At 49.7% G+C, this 19088-nt stretch overlaps 1 protein-coding gene across 5 annotated transcripts in view; it reads left to right on the top strand.

Moving 5' to 3' along the window:
* ZMYM3 (zinc finger MYM-type containing 3) overlaps positions 1–19088 on the top strand; it is a 34009-nt gene that overhangs the window by 6810 nt on the left and 8111 nt on the right. For 3 of the 5 annotated variants that reach the window (XM_029997048.2, XM_029997049.2, XM_029997050.2), the window contains exons 2-13: positions 4179–5075; positions 5785–5828; positions 6225–6297; positions 7122–7413; positions 7845–8022; positions 8434–8646; positions 9246–9396; positions 9968–10083; positions 13640–13726; positions 14056–14206; positions 14788–14960; positions 15384–15549. In XM_029997048.2, the coding sequence (XP_029852908.1) occupies positions 4193–5075; positions 5785–5828; positions 6225–6297; positions 7122–7413; positions 7845–8022; positions 8434–8646; positions 9246–9396; positions 9968–10083; positions 13640–13726; positions 14056–14206; positions 14788–14960; positions 15384–15549 (2527 nt within the window). In that variant the 5' untranslated portion in view covers positions 4179–4192. Of the gene's footprint in view, positions 1–1751; positions 1775–4178; positions 5076–5784; positions 5829–6224; positions 6298–7121; positions 7414–7844; positions 8023–8433; positions 8647–9245; positions 9397–9967; positions 10084–13639; positions 13727–14055; positions 14207–14787; positions 14961–15383; positions 15550–19088 lie in introns of those variants that run through there. The other 2 variants (XM_041119155.1, XM_029997051.2) reach the window with 2 other exon arrangements.

Below are 19088 nucleotides of genomic sequence, written 5' to 3'. Positions count from 1 at the left end.
GGTTGTCTTTCAGCGTACTCTCCTCGCTGCCAGGTATGTGGCTGGAACGGAGGAAGATTTCAAGGAGACCAGTGACCAGAGCCCAGTGACTAAGCTGTGCATTAGGTGGTCCTGGAATAAAAACTATGGTGACTTGTGGTGGGTCATTTCAGCATCTGCCAGAAACAATAAGCTATTTTTCTTCTGTTGGAGAAAGTGACAAGAGACTTTACCAGAGTGTCGTTGTTTAACCCCAGCCTGCAACTAAGCACCACAGAGCTGCTCATTCACTCCCCCCACCCAGTGGGATGGGGGAGAGAATCGAAAAAAACCTAAAACTCGTGGGTTGAGATAAAGACAGTTTAATAGGACAGAAAGGAAGACAATAGTAATGATAATAATAAAATGACAATAATAAAATAATTGGAATATACAAAACAAGTGATGCACAATGCGACTGCTCACCACTCGCCGACCGATGCCCAGTTAGTTCCCGAGCAGTGATCCACTCCCGCCAGCCAACTGCCCCCAGTTTATATACTGGGCATGACATCATAAGCTATGGAATATTCCCTTGGCCAGTTTGGGTCAGCTGTCCTGGCTGTCTCTCCTCCCAACTTTTTGTGCCCCTCCTGCCTTTTTGCTGGCTGGGCATGAGAAGCTGAAAAATCCTTGACTTAGTCTAAACACTACTTAGCAACAACTGAAAACATTAGTGTGTTATCAACATTCTTCTCATACTAAATCTAAAACATAACACCATACCAGCTACTAGAAAGAAAATTAACTCTATCCCAGCCAAAACCAGGACACAGAGTTAAAGTGCATGTTCAGTTGGCAGCTTAACTCACTGTGAAGCTCAACAGAAAGTCCAGATGGATCCGAATGCCGTGGGGCAAATAGAAGTAGCATTTCTTACCCTGCTGCAGCTGGGCAGCTCTAATTTCTTCAGGTTGAGTTTGACTTCAGAGCAACCCATGGAGCTGGAAAGCATCGTTCTCTCCTGTTCTGAGGGCTGCCCTCTTCATCCTCATCAGCTGGCGTTTGAAAGCCACTGTAAAGACTTCATTGTCAGGGAGACAGAATTGCAGTGGTGGGCAGGGACATTCCTTGCTTTCCCACCCAGACTGCTTGTCAGCATCACCTCCTTGGGTCCAGCCTCAACTCTAACTCCATCAGCTTTTCCAGATTCTTATAAATACATCAAAAGTTGGCACTCATCTGGTCTGTATCGCCTTCTCACAGAGCACTGCTGCAGCAGGTTTAAAATAAACAAAAGGAAAATACTTTTAAAAACTAAATGTTAGGCTGCAGAATGTATTGCCACTGGAATTTTTGGAGCCCCAAAGTGTAAGTTGGTTCAAAGGGGGATTAGGCAGATTCATAGAGGATTTGCCCGGTACATACTCTTAACAGTGACGGTCTCAGTGCAACTCAAGCCAAGCAGTTCTTCAGCAGCTGATTGCCACTTCACTGGAGGATGTGCTGAAGAGGAATGTCCTGTTAGCTATGTTTCTTATACTCTCTCCCCAGGTATCCATTCCTGGTGTGAATAGGGACAGGATATTCGAATACATGGTCCTTTTGTTTGACTGACTGCAGCAGTCCTTAGCTTTGCACATCCTAAGAAGAAGGTTTGGGTCATTCGCCAGAACGTGTGAGCTGTTCTGCCGGTGGGATTTGGACAGAGCTGATGAAAGTGGACGAGACCTTGGACACCTAGGGCAAGCACTGTGCTTCCAACCAGAACGTGCAAGTGGATGGTCTTACTGCAGACTCTTGGGTCTGAAGAAAGGTCTGCGTATCTGTCCCAACCACATACCAATAGTTTGGAGTTGACTTAATCTGTGAATACTTGTTCTCTTTAAGACTGTTTTGTTGGTCAATGTTGTTGCCATTAAGTTTGTCAGAGTCTTGTCTTGCATCAAAATGCTCTTGCACCCAAAACTTGAGAGCAATGTTAAGGTATACACTATTAAAACCAGATGCTTTTGGTCTATTTGTAGGGCACATGACTAGAATGATAAGTTCATAGATTAATTGTTGCTTGCATTATCCTCTGGGAGGGAATGCCCAGATGGATTTCTTAGGCTCCAAAATTGTTCCTAGGGTCTATTTCTACCAAGCAAAGACTAGGCCAGCTGAAAGTGGCAAATACTGTAGGAATATCACCTCTGTGATGGTTCATTGCAGACTCGTGCAAAGTGTCTGAAGGTGAATTTGAGGAGTATGTTAGTCCTGTTAAGGATACCTATAAATAAGCTTTCCTTATTCATCTGGGTGGCTTGAACTTTCTGCTGCTTATTGTTGTAAGGTCTGCTGGCTGAAATGTGGGTGGGGAACATCTTTGAGAAGGAGGCATTGTTTGTATTCCAAGCAGCAGAAAAAATGTGTTTATCATCTTGGGAGGGTTCTCACCTGCTTCAAATCCTTAGGACCTTTCTTTCAGATGTGTTTATTTCTATTTCACTTTGTTCTTCTTTCTGTCAGCCACCCTAAAACACATATTAGATCCTGTATTGCTCAGGAATTGGATCATTCTAGAAGCTTTGTCTCCTCTGTAAACAAAGCAAACAGAATCACCGAAGTCTTTGGTGGTGAAACTTGCTGAGCATCTCTGGAGATTACATCTTCTGTAGTTTCTGTGATTGTGGGAACGGTGCTTATCTGCCACTGTGAAACAGAAATGTTGCTGTGTTTTTAGATAAAATGAGGAGGTGATGACTTTGAACTCTAGCTGTAGGGTGTGATTCCCTAAATTCCTGCTTAAATGAGTTTCAGAAGTTGGGTAGATTCTCTATCCAAATATGTCCTGTTTATTTCTGAGTAAACCATTTGTGAGTGAGACTTGGTTATCCTTTCAGAGGGAAGGATATAAAGAAAGAATTAATCAGCCATCACAAGTGAAATTATTTCACGCTTCCTCCTTCATTGATATAGATGAGTTATGCCCATAGTAAGCCCCAATAGACAGAAATAATGAATCTTCTGCTTCAGGGCTTAAAACAGTACCAAAATTAGAATTAAAATTACTCTAATTGAGGGGGGGGGGTAGGTTGGTGCCACATCTTTTGATTCTAGTGCCTTCCTTATAGTGTCTACTTACAGCCTGTTTTGGGCATGTGATGCTACTTCCAGTCTTACTCTGCCTCACCACTTGTAGACTCCAGCTCCTTCTCCCTTTCCCTCTTCAGGTTTGTCAACCATTATCTCTTTGTGGGGGTATAATTCATTTTTAGCCAATATTGATGTAAATGCTTACTTGCCTCATCTCAAAGTTTTGCCCTTTCTGTCTTATGATAATGTTGGCCATGAGGAGCTGGGCTGTAACTTTGTCCCTGTGATGTTAGCAGTTAGCATCACATCTGACTGTGCAAGTGCGCTGCCTGTGCCCTGCAAAGTCGCATGGGTCTTTCTTCCTGACTCTGCATTGCGTGCTCATGTCTACTTTGCTGCTTGTTCTTCCTCTTATGACTGCTTTTAACATCATGGGCTTTACCACCTTTCTTCTTGCCACTCTCCAGAATTCCTCCTAGTTCTAACTTAAGGTTTTCCAGTTGTTCTGTGTCTGAATATTAGCCCATGTAGTTTTGGGGCTATGCTGTAGCTGTAGTTATACTATAACATGGTCTATATCTGTCCTCTGACAAAGTTCATGCTTCTTGTTATCCTGTATCTTGTTCAAGGCACAGGCTACAGAGCTGTAAAGGAGTTCCTTCTGCCTCTATGTTTAAGAGAAAAGATATTTTAAAAATAAAATCTGTGTTAGCTCCACGAGAACAGATCAGGAGAAAGGACAGACCACATTATTTCGGTCTCATGAGATAGAGAGGATGGCAGGGAAGTGGATATTACACACCACAGAACAGCTGTGTGAAGCCTCCTGAATTGGTACTTGAGTCATTTCTGATACACCACTGTGTCATTTAGCATAAGCAACTCTGCCGTGCTGTGGTGAGGTGTGTGGAGGCTTTAGAGTTCCCAAAGGTCTGCTACACCGAACTGCTGTGTCCCGCTGCTGCTGTTTGGCTTTAGAGTTTCGTAACCTCACGAGTAGATGTGATTGACCTGCTAGTATCCTGGTTATGGCTAGCAGTATTACTGGGCCTTGTTTTACTCCAACAGTGATCAGAAGACTGAACAATTCATGTGTTGTGTTAGACTACTCATTAACTTGCAAGTTTCCCTCTCATTTCCAGTTGCCATCTTCTAAATGGATTCCAGTGAATTTTCAGGATCTTTGGACCCCCTGTCCTTGCCTGACAAACCGCTTATTGGTGATCTCCCTGCTGACATGGAGTTTGGGGAAGATCTCCTCGGCTCCCAAACAGCTTCTACCCAGGAAGTTTCAGTTCTTCAGCCTCCTGACTGGGATGAATCCAAGCAGATGACTGCAGATGGGGACTTGGACCTTCTAGTGAAAGCAGACAGCCTGTCTGAACTAAACAAATCAAATGACCTTGTTCTAGATAAACCTAGTGTCTTGGATATGCTGGAGAAACCTGATGTCTTAGATGACTTGGATAAAACTGCTGACTTGATGGAGCTAGATAAATCGCAGGGTCTGGATGGGCTGTATAAGCCACATCCTTCCCAGGATGTGGAGGATGGACCAGCGGACTCATCTGCCCTCTCTAGAGAAGCCCTTGTTCCAGAAACATGGAAAGAAGGGGAAGATGCACCAAAAAATGATTCTGGGGACCTAAAGGAGGATGGTACTGCTGCTATTCCTGCACTGTCTGATGACAATGCCCCTGAATCACCCCAACAGCCCACCCCTGACTCTGGGGACCTTAGTGGTGCCCCAGCCACAGAAGAAATCACAGCACAATCCTCAAGTCCACCAATGGCCCCCCAACAACTCAGTCTTAAACAGTCAAAGAAGACAAGGTTGAAGGCACTAAGGAAAAGCTCACCCATGCAGAGGGAAGGGCTGACAGGGGAAACAGAGGTGGAACTGAGCCTGGACAACAGTACTGCAGCTTTGCCCCCTGAGCCCATGGAGGACAACCAGGCAGAGGAAGGGGATGATAGTGGGAACAACTCACTTAAAGCAAGTAATGTACTGAAAGCACAGGAAGCCTCACCACCAGCAGGTAGGTTGTTATCTCTGCAGAACTTGGCTTCCTTTTGCTCAGGAGGTCATCCTGCTGCACATTGCTGAAGGTGGAGTCTGTTTTGCACTCCAGCTTTTCCAGTTGTCCCCTGCTATGAAAATTGCCAATGCTAGTAATGGGCTAGATTTGGGGAAAGCATCTTGCTTACAGGGAATAATGCTCTGGAAGCTGCTCCCCTGGTACACACAAGCTCTTGTTCTGGCTTTCATAGCTTTAACTTTGATTTTCAATGCTTGTGTCAGCTAGGAGCTTCCCTGTTAAAGCTGCGGCTGCACATCAGCTTAGCTCACACTCTTCATCACTGGAGTCTGCTGGAACTGAGGGTCACCAGGAGAAGGTGTTTCCAGTAGGCAAAGTCCCTTTGCCCAGGCTGGCCATCCTCAGGAGATGCTAAGTCTCAGTCAGAAGCAGTTGAAGTCAACTGCCCAGCATGCCTCCCCCATGCAGGGAGGTCTCCCCCTTACTGGACTCCTCCCAAGCTGCGTGTTTGGATCTCTAACTACAGGTGGTGGGTTTAGCAGCTTTCCTGTGTCTGATCACCACCAGAACTGTGCTTGTTAGCCAGGACTGTCTGAGGCTTCATGTGCAGACTGACCCAAAGGGTGGCTGCATTTGAAGAACACCTATCCTCTTCTGTTGGAGAAAAGCAAGATGTTAGATGCAAGCTTCTTCTGTGCTTCTGTTCCAGGAGAAGGCCTGTCTGGGAAGGGAAGCGAGCTGCCAACTGAGAAGGTGAGGAAAATGCAGTCAAGTACGTATGCTACAGGAGCATAGAGGGTGGCTGGCTGTTGTCAAACTCCATGAGGGATACTGGCTGTCTTGTCACCCCTCTGGGAAGGAGTTTGCCCGTCTGCTGTGACGGAATGATCCTTGTACACTGCCACTGTGCTGTAATATGGCTTCAGTGTGTCCCAGCTACCCCCAGCTGGAATGTCGTTCTCATAAGCCTACTTCCCCCTCTCTCCCATCTTGCCAACTCTGGTCAGGTATCCATGGAGTTTTACCTGTTTTCAGCCTAGATATTGGGAAAGCAAATCCCAGAAGTTGGAATTCCACCATGATCTGGCATATTTATCCATGGTTGTCCTAGCAGATGGGTAGCCTAAGTATTTTCTGAATGTCTTCTAGGAGCAGAAAAGAAGTGAACGAGCCAGAAGATCAGAAACTGCCAGGCCTGAAACTGTGAACTCCTCTGAGAGCAGTGAGTAACTAGGACCAGCCAATGCCTGTTTTCAGCCAGAGAGCAGGGCCCAGGCCCATTGTGGGCAGGTGGTTCATGGTGTGAGTACAGTGGGAGCTCTGGAGCTTCTGTGCAGACTTTCCTCTTACACACGATGGGTCCCTTCGTCCTGTGAGTCTTCATCCTGGGGTACTTGCCTTGCTTTCTCAGGGCACTTAGATTGAAGGGAGGGTTGTAGTAATTTTACAGTGGTGTGTGGACACCAAGCACCAAGTCATAGAATGAGACTCTGGGTCTGTTCCCAGGAAATCCATGTTCTCAGCCAGGAACTTTCTTCCTTTGTCTCTATGGCAGCAGGCTGTCTGAAGGAAGGTTGCGTTCTTGGGATTTTCCTGCAGAAGTACGTGAAGTCTCTGTTCTTTGAGATGTTGAGTGTCACTCTGACATTCCCTAGTACTTGTGTGTTGCTCCTTCATTGCCTGCCTGTGCAGTCTGTGCTGGAGGCTGGTGATCCAGCTTGTTCCCTTTAAGGTCTACCAGTTCTTGGAGGGTTTTCTGCTGTAAATGTTCACACTTTGGGCTTCTGCTCAACCTTGGCAAATCATGACTTCCTAGAGAGGAATTGTACTTAAGCAGAGTTTGCTTAAAGACCTCCTGACTCATCTCCAGTTCCAACAAAATATCTTTTAAGGGTCCCTTTATCATTCCACACAGACAGGTACAAAGCATGTAGAGGGACTCCAGAAAGGTGACATCAGAAAGCCCCAGCATGTGTCTCATGGCAGAGGTTTCTGTCTCAGTTCCTAATGAGGGATTTCTGTGCATCTTTCTCTGCTGCTTTGCAGTTCCGGTCTCTGACGAAGACTCTGATGCAATGGTGGATGATCCCAACGATGAGGATTTTGTTCCTTTTCGTACCCGACGCTCCACTCGCATGTCTTTACGCACTCAGATGGCTCAGCGAGCTGCCCGCTCTACTGTTACCAAGATGACTTGTGCCAACTGCCGGACTCCACTGCAGAAGGGCCAAACTGCCTACCAGCGTAAAGGGCTCCCTCAGCTATTCTGCTCCAGCTCCTGTCTCACCACCTTCTCAAAAAAACCACCTGGCAAGAAGATATGCACCTTCTGTAAAAAGTGTGTGTTCATTCCCCTTTCCTCAATGCTCCCATGCTTGTGACCCCATTCACCTGCACCACAGCCCTACCTGCCAGTCCCCATCCCTGTGATCCTCATGCTTCCCATTCACCCATATCACTCCCGCCCACTGCCAACTGCTGCCCCAGGTCTTCCTTCACACACCGCATATCCCATGCTCCCTACACCCCCTTCACATTATTGCCTTTCCCTGCCTGTCCCCAGGCTCAATGCCCCATATTCCAGCCTCCTCTCAAAACAACCTCCCGCATGCTCCATCTTCAGCCACCACCCATCTGGGCCAGGACAGAAGTTGCTGTGAGACAGTTCTTGCCACCCTTTTGGGACACCAGAAAGTCCTGTGCCATACTTGTCCCTTCATGGCAGGACTGGTGTGTCCCTGCACTAACACATCCCTTCCTGATCCTCAGGGAGATCTGGAACACCAAGGACTCTGTGGTTGCCCAGATTGGTTCTGGTGGCTCTTTCCATGAGTTCTGCACCTCTGTCTGCCTCTCCCTCTACGAGGCCCAGCAGCACAGACCAGCACCTCAGTCTGCAGATGCCTCAGACACCAGCCGCTGCAGTGTCTGCCACAAACCTGGCGAGGTAAACAAACCCCTTGTCCTTCCCGTGTCCTGGATGAGGTGCTTGTGACCTGCAGCACTTGGCCCTGCCTGGGACCATCGCAGTGCGTTTGCCAGGTTCTCCTGTGGTGTGAGGCCTCAGCCCTTGAGCTGGCTTGGGCTCACTCCTAGGTCCATACTTGTTACTGTGAACCAGCCCTTATTCCAGCAGAAGAAATAAGGCTTCTGCTTTCTCCCCACCCTGAAGGTCATTGCTCTCCCAATTGCTCCGCTGACTTTTGGCAAGGGAGACCAGCCTGAGTCCACACCAGCTTCCAGTATGGCACTTGCCTGAGTTTTAGTGTAACAGCCTATTATCCCAAGGGCCGTGGTAGTAGTGTCGGAAGGAGGCACATGGTGGTTTGGGGGAGTGACAGCAATGATGTCTCTGCAGATCCAGCATGAGGTCAGCAATGGGAATGTGGTTCACCGCATCTGCAGCGACGCCTGCTTCACCAAGTTCCGGGCCACCAAGGGGCTGAAAACCAACTGCTGTGACAACTGTGGACTTTACATCTACAACAAGGGCCTGCCCCTGGAGTACCTCTTCCATGAAGGCCAGCAAAAACGCTTCTGCAACTCTGCCTGTCTCAACAGTTACAAGAAGGTGTGTGGAGCCAGCTGCCTGGGGTGGGGGGTCTCCATGGGCACACAGCTCCTTTGCTCTGTATGGCACAGGGCACTTTATGCAATAGCAGGTGACTTGAATCTCCTTGGCCTTTTACTGCTGACAAAACATTTAAGAGATTGCTGTGGAGAACCTTTGAAGCAGGCAAACAGAATTTATTTATTCTGCGTGGGGCCCATCTTGGATCCGAGCACAGGTCAGGCACTCAGTAAGCTGGACTGTGCGGTGACACTGGTGCATTCAGTGAGCATGGGCTGGCTTCTTTTGGATGTCTCCCCAAAGCTTGGCTGGATATATTCCTCTGTGGCCTGAGCAGACTTCACTTAACCATCTTGATGGGATTGCCAAGCTCTGTATTCCGGCCAGGGTCCCCTTGAAATGACAAAGTGAGGTGCTGAAGGCAGCCTTTTTTGCTGCCACCACCTGAACCTGCAGACTCTGAGCCTGGCTCTGGCATCAGGTGTTCCCTGCGGGAGAGCTGCCCTGTGGTGAATACAGTAGTGCAGTGGGATATGAGGGTCGGACCTTGCCGGCTGTGATGGTCTCCCTGGCAGCTCTGTTCTGCTCTGTGTTTGCAGAAGAACACTCGGGTCTACCCGTGCATGTGGTGCAAGACGCTGTGCAAGAACTTTGACATGCTGCCCAACGTGGATCGCAGTGGCAAGATGGGCCTGTTCTGCTCCATTTGCTGCACTACCTCCCACAAAGTGAAGCAGTCAGGCTTGGTTGGTAAGAGCACCTACGTACAGGGAATCAGTCACCTCTCCACTCTAACTCCTTCCTTGGTACTATTTATTGCTTGTGGATGAGACTGGAAAGAAGGCATGTTGCTTGCCTGGGGAGGAGTCCAGTGACACAAGTGGAAGGAGATTTGGAGAGGGAGGAACACTTGCAGCATGTAGATGTCTTAATACTGACGGGTAGTGTACGTTGCTGTTCTTGAGAATGCAGGAAATAGTTGTAGTGCTGTTCTGTGCTGGCATTGCCCTTTCCATTACATGGGGCACCAGGGTGTGTCCAGCAATGGGTATGGTCTGTGGTGCAAGTACTGCAGCCTGTTTTGTCCAAATTCCTGTAGAGACAGGGTCACTTCCTTGAACCACTCTGCTCTCCATCTGTGTTTAACATTTCTGTCCTAGCAGAATCTGGTGCTCTTAGTTTCCTGATGTTCTTGTCCCTTGCTTTTTGATAATAGCTTGACAGACTGAGGATGAGTGAGTAGCTTGCATGCCATCCTCAGAAACCAGTCCCACGTCCTGTGCTGCTGCCCTCACCAATTCCTATCTATCTGTTTCATCAGGTCCCCCTAGACCCTGCAGCTTCTGCAGAAAGAGTTTGTCTGAACCCTGCTATTACAACAAGACAGACCGGGTTGTCTACCAGTTCTGCAGCCCCAGCTGCTGGACCAAATTCCAGGTACTGAAATATCCTTCATGCTGGGCTGGGCCGTAGAGCTCATGCCTCCTTTCACACTTAGCTCCACCTTCCTCAGGCTCCTGAGGGAGGGTCCATAAGAAAGTCTCTGCCAGGGCACAAGAGTTGCAGTAACTAATTGCCAATAACTCAGTCTTGGCCCTATCTCCCCCTTCTTCTGTTGGGATAAGGTGGGCTGTAATTCACTCCTGTCTATCACGTTATGCCCAGTGGGAGTGCAGTGCAGAGCTGTGCTGCATGAGTGGTTTGGGATATAGTGGCTTTATGGGGGCACGAGCAAAAGCACAAGTAAACTAGCAAAGCACAGCGGGCACCTGCTAGTGGGGTGGAGAGGGGCAGAGCTGCCCTCTGAGCCAGGCGTCACTGTGGAACCTAAGTCCTCTAGCATGTGTTGTCTAAAAATTTACAACCAGCAGGCCTGGATACCTCATGTTTAATAATCCTGAAATAATCCTGGTGGTTTTTAATCTTCCGATGTTAAGTTTCAGCATATGTGAAATGTTTATGGTATTCAAAGGCAACTGGAAGAATATTAGTTTTGTACAGTGGTCAAAGAACAAAGCAACAACCAGGAAGACCTGGGAAGCTTAGGCCAGGACGTGCCTTGGGCAACTGAGAAAACTTAGAGAATCTGGAGATAGAGAGTTAGTTACTGGGAGTTGCAGCATTTCATTTTGGGGTTTGTTTTTTTTCTTGTGGTTTTCCTGTTGGGGGTTTTTTGGGTGAGGTTTTTGGGGGCTTTTTTTTCTTTCTATAAAACCTTGATGTAATCCTTCACTGAGATCACAAATGGTATTGGTAGGGTAGCTGTAGAGTTTTTACAGTTGTAGACTTCATAAGACTTGAATCATAGAATCATAGAATAGTTTGGGTTGGAAGGGACCTTTAAAGGTCATCTAGTCCAACCCCCCTGCAATGACCATGGACATCTTCAACTAGATCAGGTTGCTCAAAAGCCCCATCCAGCCTGACCTTGAATGTTTCCAGGGATGGGGCATCTACAACCTCCCTGGGCAGCCTGTTCCAGTGTTTCACCACCCTCATCATAAAGAATTTCTTCCTTACATCTAGTCTGAATCTACCCTCTTTTAGTTTAAAACCATTACCTCTTGTGCTATTGCAACAGGCTCTACTAAAAAGTTTGTCCCCATCTTTCTTATAAGCACCCTTTAAGTATTGAAAGGTCACAATAAGGTCTCCCTGGAGCCTTCTTTTCTCTAGGCTGAGCAACCCCAACTCTCTCAGCCTTTCCTCATAGGAGAGGTCCTCCATCCCTCTGATCATTTTTGTGGCCCTCCTCTGGACCTGCTCCAACAGGTCCATGTCTTTCCTGTGCTGAGGACACCAGAGCTGGATGCAGTACTGCACATGGGGTCTCATCAGAGTGGAGTAGAGGTGGGGAATCACCTCCCTCGACCTGCTGGCCACTCTTCTTTTTGGGCAGCCCAGGATACAGTTGGCTTTCTGGGCTGCGAGTGCACATTGTTGGCTCATGTCTAGCTTTTCATCCACCAGTACCCCCAAGTCCTTCTCCACAGGGCTGCTCTCAATCCCTTCATCCCTCAGCCGGTGTCGATACTGGGGGTTGCCCCAACCCAGGTGCAGGACCTTGCACTTGGCCTTGTTGAACCTCATGACGTTCACATGGGCCCACTTCTTGAGCTTGTCCAGGTCCCTCTGGATGGCATCTTGTCCCTCAGACATGTCAGCCACACCACTCAGCTTGGTGTCATCTGCAAACTTGCTGAGGGTGCACTCAATCCCACTATGTTATTGATGAAGATACTAAACAGTTCTGGTCCCAATACAGACCCCTGAGGGACACCACTTGTCACTGATCTCCATCTGGACATTGAGCCATTGACGAGTACCTTTTGGATGCGACCATCCAACCAATTCCTCATCCACAGAACAGTCCATCCATCAAATCCATATCTCTCCAATTTAGAGAGAAGGATTTTGTGGGGGACTGTGTGAAAGGCCTTACAGAAGTCCAGATAGATGACATCTGTAGCTCTTCCTTTGTCCACTGATGTAGTCACTCCATCATAGAAGGCCACTAGGTTGGTCAGGCAAGACTTACCCTTGGTGAAGCCATGCTGGCTGGCTTGAATCACTCCCTGTCCTCCATGTGCCTTAACATAGCTTCCAGGAGGATCTGTTCCATGATCTTCCCAGACACAGAGGTGAGGCTGATAAATCGGTAGTTCCCAGGGTCCTCCTTTCTACCCTTTTTAAAAATGGCTGCTATGTTTCCCTTTTTCCAGTCACCAGTGACTTCACCTAATTCACCTAACTTGAATTATTGCCATGTAAAATCAGCACTGTAACATATGAGTAGACCCATGCATAACCTGGATTAGGAACTGTCTTGCTGGCAGATCCCAGAACACACTTGTCAAAGAAAAACCACTCAAGAGAGTGTTTCAAGATGGCTGCTTGGAGATCAGTATTAAGCCCAAGGAGTTCAACATCTTCATCAGTCATCTGGCAATAAAGTCAAAGTAAGCATGATAAAATTTTGCAGATTAAACAAAAATTGGTGAAGTGTTAACTCATGCTGAGGTCAGGGCAGTCATAGAAAGCAAAGCAACTGGATTGCTTGACAAGACTGGTTCCTCCTCACGTGTGCTTAAACACAGTTCAGTGCAAGATCCAGTATCAGCCTTACTCAAGTAGTATGGGGATGTAAGTCCTGGAAAGTAAGGATTTTGAAAAGGCCCTGGAATTACAGCAGATAAACTGTTCAGTATGAGCGTCTAAGTTTACAGCCGCAGAGGGAAGGATTAATTAAGTTATTGCAAGTACAAGCAGAAGAACAGGGAGTTAAATTTTGGGGGCTATGGAGCAAAAGACCTACCTAGAATGTTGCACAGGTAGGAAGGATGTTCATCCAACGTCCACTTTATTTTCAATGTTGAAGAAAAATTGGAAGTATGCTGAAAAAAGACAGAAAAATTACATATGGGCTTGAAAAATGCATGTACTGAAGCACTCGCAGAGCACCTTATCTGAGATTATCAGAAAGAAAACCAGGAAGATGACTATTAATAAATATACCCTTGTGGACAAGACATCAAGTGCTAAATGGCTGTTTAATCTAGCAGAGGAAGGTGGGATGAGAATGGCTGCTTGAATTTTGAAGTTGCATTACCTTGAAAATAGAAACCAGGCACCTATGCTTCAAGATTTTTTAGAGAAATTCTCAGAAGAGGTAGCGGAGCCCCCATCTCTTAATGTTTTCAAATCCAGAGGGGTGGCAACTTGAAAGCTTGCCTTTCTGAGAAGAGCTGGACCCAGTACACTGGAAGCAAAGTGAAATTGCTCAAGAATCTGCTCTCCAGGAGCTTGAGGCACGATCTGATGGCCTGACTGTGGGTCACTGACAGTGGCAGCAAGTGCAGCAAGTGCAGGTCTGAGCAGGCGCAGACGGACTACTGTGAATGGTGGAGGAAGCAGGTCGTGTTGGCAGTGTGAAGGGGGTGCTTGCTGCCCTCTGTGTGTCTCTCCCTCCATGAGCTGTCTCTGTCTCCTCCAGCGCACCAGCCCAGAAGGTGGGATCCACCTCAACTGCCATTACTGCCACAATCTTTTCAGCGGGAAGCCGGAGATCCTAGACTGGCAGGTGAGGACTTCCCCAGGGGGATGTTGAGGTAGAGGCCAACCCTGGTGAGGACTGCAGGGCTCCTTCCTCTCCCTGCTCAAAGCAGAGCTCCTTCTGCACCAGTGCTCTGAATGCCTTAGCTGCAGAGACATGCCTGGAGACCGTGCGCTGATTGCTGCTCTCCTGATGTTCTGCAGGATGTCAAAAGGGCAGGAGGAGACTGTTTCTGCCAAACCCCATGCCAGGATAGCTGGGAACTTGGCTCAGCCCTGTAGTCTTGCTCTTGCTTCCTTGAGAAGTGTGGGGACCTCCTGCCAGCCTGGCTGAACTGGTGGCGGTCTCTTTGGCAGGACAAGGTGTATCAGTTCTGCTGCAAGGACTGCTGCGAGGACTTCAAGCGACTGCGCGGGGTGGTGTCTCAGTGTGAGCACTGCAAACAGGAGAAGCTGCTGCATGAGAAGATCCGCTTCTCTGGAGTGGAGAAGAACTTCTGCAGCGAAGGTACTTAGGGAAGGCACGGGAGAGGCAGAGCCCCCATGCCAGCCCATGCTGGGGGAGGAGAAGAGAGCATGGAGAGGAACAGAGGGGAGACTGTCTTAGCCAGGCCCTGGGGCAAGAGCCTTGCCATGCAGTGAAGGGAGGACTGTCGTGGGGATGGCTTGCTGTCCGGCCAGGCCCTAGGGCAAGATCTTTACCGTTCATTGTGTCCTTGGGGAGGGCTTTCTCACAGCTTTTCTCTCTCTGGGGGCTGGGGAGACAGCAGGTGGCAGCTCCGCTCCTCCTGTCATCATGCACTTCTACGCTCTTGCGTCTGGGCTGGCCTGACCTGGCCTTGCCCTGCCTGCTGGGTTCCTGCACACAGGAGGTTGGAGTCAGACTCTTCCTAGAAGCATGGAGGTGAGAGATGGCAAGTCCCCATGAGGTCCCATCTTATCCCAGCCCCAGGGGCCAGTGCTGGATTGTTCCCTACAGTGTGTTGCGTGTGCTCTGTTGTCTCCGCAGACCTGGATTCTGGTCATGTTTGGGTCAGGGAGGCCCCCAGTTCATCCTGGGAAGGTTTCACTCCTATTGTTTCTCCGCAGGGTGTGTGCTTCTTTACAAACAGGATTTCACCAAGAACCTGGGCCTGTGCTGCATCACCTGCACCTACTGTTCTCAGACCTGCCAGCGGGCGGTCACCGAGCAGCTGGAGGGCAGCACCTGGGACTTCTGTAGTGAAGACTGCAAAAGCAAATACTTGCTCTGGTACTTCAAGGTCAGTATTGGCACTGGCAGCTTGTGCTAAGTGCTGTGGTGGGCACAGCATCCAGATAAGTGGGCATTGCACTGAGGAAGTTCGCACTGCTGGAGTCTGGCTGGCACTGCTGCGGAGAACCTGGCACTGCTGGAGTCCTGCCTGGCAATGACGGGACACTGCTACGGGGAAGCTCACGTAGCTGGAGTCCCCAGCTGATCCTGCCAGAGCACTGCACTGAGGAAGCTCACAGTGCTGGATCCGCGGCTAGTGCTGCTGTGAGAAGTTCGCACCGCTGGAGTCCCCGGCTGGCACTGGCAGGGCACTGCTGTGGGGAAGCTCACAGCACCTTGCTATGTGCACCTTTCACTGGAGAGTTGTGTTGCACTCAGAGGGGGTGTGGTTAGTTACTCGTTGTTTCTCTCCTGCTGATGCGGGCTTTAGGCAGCTCGGTGCCATGCCTGCAAGCGTCAGGGGAAGCTGCTGGAAACCATCCACTGGCGGGGGCAAATCAAACACTTCTGCAACCAGCAGTGTCTGCTGCGATTTTACAATCAACAGAACCAGCCCAACCTGGACACGCAGAAGGGGCCCGAGAGCCTGCTGAACAGTGAGTAGGAGGGAGGGAGGGGACCTGCATAGCTCAGTCTGAGAGACACAGGGAAGACTGAACAGCGAGGGGTGGAAGCTTCCTGCCCGGGACTGGATGAGACGCTAGGGAACAATCCTGCACTGGCCCTTGGGGGGGAAAGGACGGAGTGGGACCTAATGGGGCTTCTCCATCTCTAACGTCTATGGTTCTATGACACACAGGGCCCAGACGGGAGGAGCCGGTGCCAGCGTGCTGCCTGTAGCTCACACTCTTAGCGAGGATACTCAGGGATTTAACATCCTCATGTTGCCAACGGAGAGCTCGATTTACAGGGTTAGGGGACAGCGTGGTTTGGCATGATAATCCACCTGCAGCCCCGCACCACCTCCGAGCTGTGACCTTCTCAGATCTCATAAGCTAATCAGGATTGGGCCAGGTCAGTGCTTGGATGGGAAACATTCAAGGAAAATGCAGGGTGCTGCAGGAAGTGGTGCTGGTGATGCTGTAGGTGGGCTCTCCTCAACCAGAGCTGAACCTAGAATGATCTTGAGGGAGTGCTGAGCTGCTTGAGGCACTCTGTCTTGCAATGTTAGATTGGAGTCCTACCACTTACCCAAAGATCGCTGCAGCTTTGGGGAGTTGCCAACCCCATGTCCCGGATAACCCCATTCTGCATCCGTGGAGTTCCAGCTGGAGAGGAGATTTTCACTGCCTGTTGCCCCATTTCCATTAATTTGAGACAGTTGCTTATGGAAGATTGCAAAGTGCTTTGGGGTCCCTCAGGATGGAAGGTGCTCCTAGTGACAGTGACAAGACATCGCTTGGCCCTTGGACACTCATGTAGTCTCATTCTGCTTGGTCTTTCATAGGCCATGATCTTCTAGGTAATCTGTGTGATCTAGTTTAAAATGCCTGCAGCTTATGGTGGGGACTTGCTTCGGTGCATCAAGCTTCGACAGATACCTGCATCACAGGCTCAGGGCTTTGCTGTCCTCCCTGGGATTCCATGAGGTGTAAAACCCTGACTAGGGTGCACCAAGGAGGGGAAATGAAGACAAGGACCTTCCTGTGAGAGACCTTGTCCTCCATCTCCAGACTCTTCCTGGTTCCTCTCCTGACAGCAGTGGGCTGATTGCAAGACTGGGGAAGCCCTGGATGTCAGTGCTGCTTAGACAGCAAAGCAGAGCTGCTCTGCCAGAAGCAGCAGGTTCCCCCAGCCAGGGGAGTCCCAACCTGCCCTCCAAGAGCCCCGCTCCATAAATGGCTGTGTGAGGTGACGACTCAAGTAGCAGCACACTGGATTGATGTGGATAAGGAACTGTTGGTTTCTGCTGGCATGAGAGTGCCCGGGGGAGTCTGCTTGATGGGGCATGGACTGTCCAGGGGAGGAAGAGGTGTTAAACTTGCTGGTTCCTGTAGCTCACCAAGTGATTCCGCAGCCCTAGCCATGCTGTTTCAATTGTCCTCTGCTTTCAAGGCATCTTGCATGTGAGATACCAGTAACACTGCTTTTGGGATGCAGGAACAGCGAGCAAGCTCTGCCTGCAGAAGGAAGCATATTTCACACCATTTGGCCATTGTCTCCTTGGAGCCATGGACCACAAGTCTGAGAAGTACCTTCTCCACCACTACCGACCACGAGAGTCTGAGGTCCTCCTTCACCACATCTCTGGAGGCCCCCAAGAACTTTGCTGTCTGGCATGTGGGGCATCACCCTTCACCATGCCACAGCTGCCTCTCCATGTGCCCTGTGAGGCAGAGGACTCTGAGGGCAGCCAAGGAAAAGCCTGTCAGCAAGGGTGAACGCTCAGCTGAGCTCAAACTCCAGGCTGCCCCAGCAGCTGTCATGCTTGGTGAATGCTGTTGGTGGCACTGGGCCCTCTGTGTATTCTGGCACACCCATCCCCTGCCAGTTGTGGGACAGCTGTGGACGTCCTTGTCCCGGGACTGTGGCATACTGCTCAGCTTGCGAAGGAAGGGTGCTGGAGCCAGGGCGTGCTGTGTGCTTACACAGAGCTTTCCAGCCCAGCGTGTTTTGCAGGGGATTTCAGGAGGAGCAGCTTGTCAGTGCATGGTGAGGAGCAGCTTCTGCCTGGTCCAGCCAGGGTCTCCTGTGGACCTGGCAGCTGTGTTGCCAGCTCACAAGGCATTTCAGACCCATCTTGGGCAGAGCAGCTGACTACCTGCTGCTTCTCTTGCAGACAGTGGTTGCCTAAAACCATTCATTCCTGTGACCCAGTGGCTGCTGCCAACCTGGTGATGCCAAGAGTGCTTGCTCACGATAAAAGCGGCCATTTCTTTGCTGGGAACAGTCTGTGTAACGAGGGATTGAGGAGCTTCTGCCACAGAACTGTGCCCAAAGACTTCAAGGGGAACTGGCTCTGCACAGGGCCATCCAGCTGGAGAGGATAAAGGGCCAGAAGTCACAGTTTGTGCAGGCAATGCCTTGACAGCTCCTTGCTGGTGTTGGGATGAGAGTAAAGAATAAGCTGCAGCTTTCCTGGAAGCCTGGATCTGTAGCACATGGAGCTTTGTGGCAGGAGGATCTTGTTTCCCTTAGTCCTAAATCATTGGCCTGTGGGGCAATCAACTTTGCTTTTGATTCTTCTGCAGCAGAAACTCTGTTCATACTCCATAGCTTTTCTCCTTCAAGCCATTGATGTCTCCCACCTAGACCTGCTGCCCATCCACTTTGGGCCGGTCAGGGGGAGTTCTTGGACCCATTGAGACCGTTGCAGATCCTATGGTTGAATGCTCAGCTGCAGGCTAGGGAATTTCCTCCAAGTGGAACTTACCTGTCCCCCTGTGGTGGTCAGCAAGTGGGCTCTGCTGGGCCTCCAATTGCTCAAGAGCTGTCCTGCATTTCCTCGGGACAGAGGAAATCTGCATAGTGTGAATGCCCATGTGTTGGACCTTTGGGAATCTGGGTCTTTCCTGGAGAGCCTATCTGTATGCAGGAGATGCAAACAGACCCGCCACTCCCCTGGGGCGCTGAGACTTGCTGCTTTCCTTGCAGGAGTCTCCATGCATGGCCCACGGTTAGTCAGTGCTGTAGAAGGCAGTTCTTTTTCCCAGCCACATGGGTAACCAGGGCTCACAGGAGATTTGAATGAAGGTGTTCTTTTAGGTCATTCTTTGAGATGGGTGCAGGTTCTCTGCAGAGCAAATGAGCAGGAGTTATCATCCAAGCCAGGATGATATTGTCACCACCTGAGACTAGTGTCTGCCACACATGCCTCTTACCTGCAGGTGATCCCCTCTTTCCTTAGGGGAATGGAGTGCATCCCTAGGGCTGGGGCAAAGCTGTCTCTCTGCTTTCTGGGATCTCTCATAATGCTACTACTAGCTCTGTCACCTTCTTCCTAGGGATCTCGAAGCACTTTGCCAAGATATTTGTAGCAGGGAGATGGAGGCACAGGGAGGGGCCATGGCTCGGTACAGCAAGCCAATAAGCAGAGCTGGGAATAGAGCCCTGGATTCCTCTCTCTACAAGGGGCTGGGATTTCTCCTGACCTGCTGTGATGGGGATGGGGTGGACTGCAAGGGAGCACAAAATG

Source organism: Aquila chrysaetos, chromosome 21 (genome assembly GCF_900496995.4).
Source record: "Aquila chrysaetos chrysaetos chromosome 21, bAquChr1.4, whole genome shotgun sequence".
Lineage (NCBI taxonomy): Eukaryota > Metazoa > Chordata > Aves > Accipitriformes > Accipitridae > Aquila > Aquila chrysaetos.
This window is presented reverse-complemented; position numbering and strand designations above follow the sequence as displayed.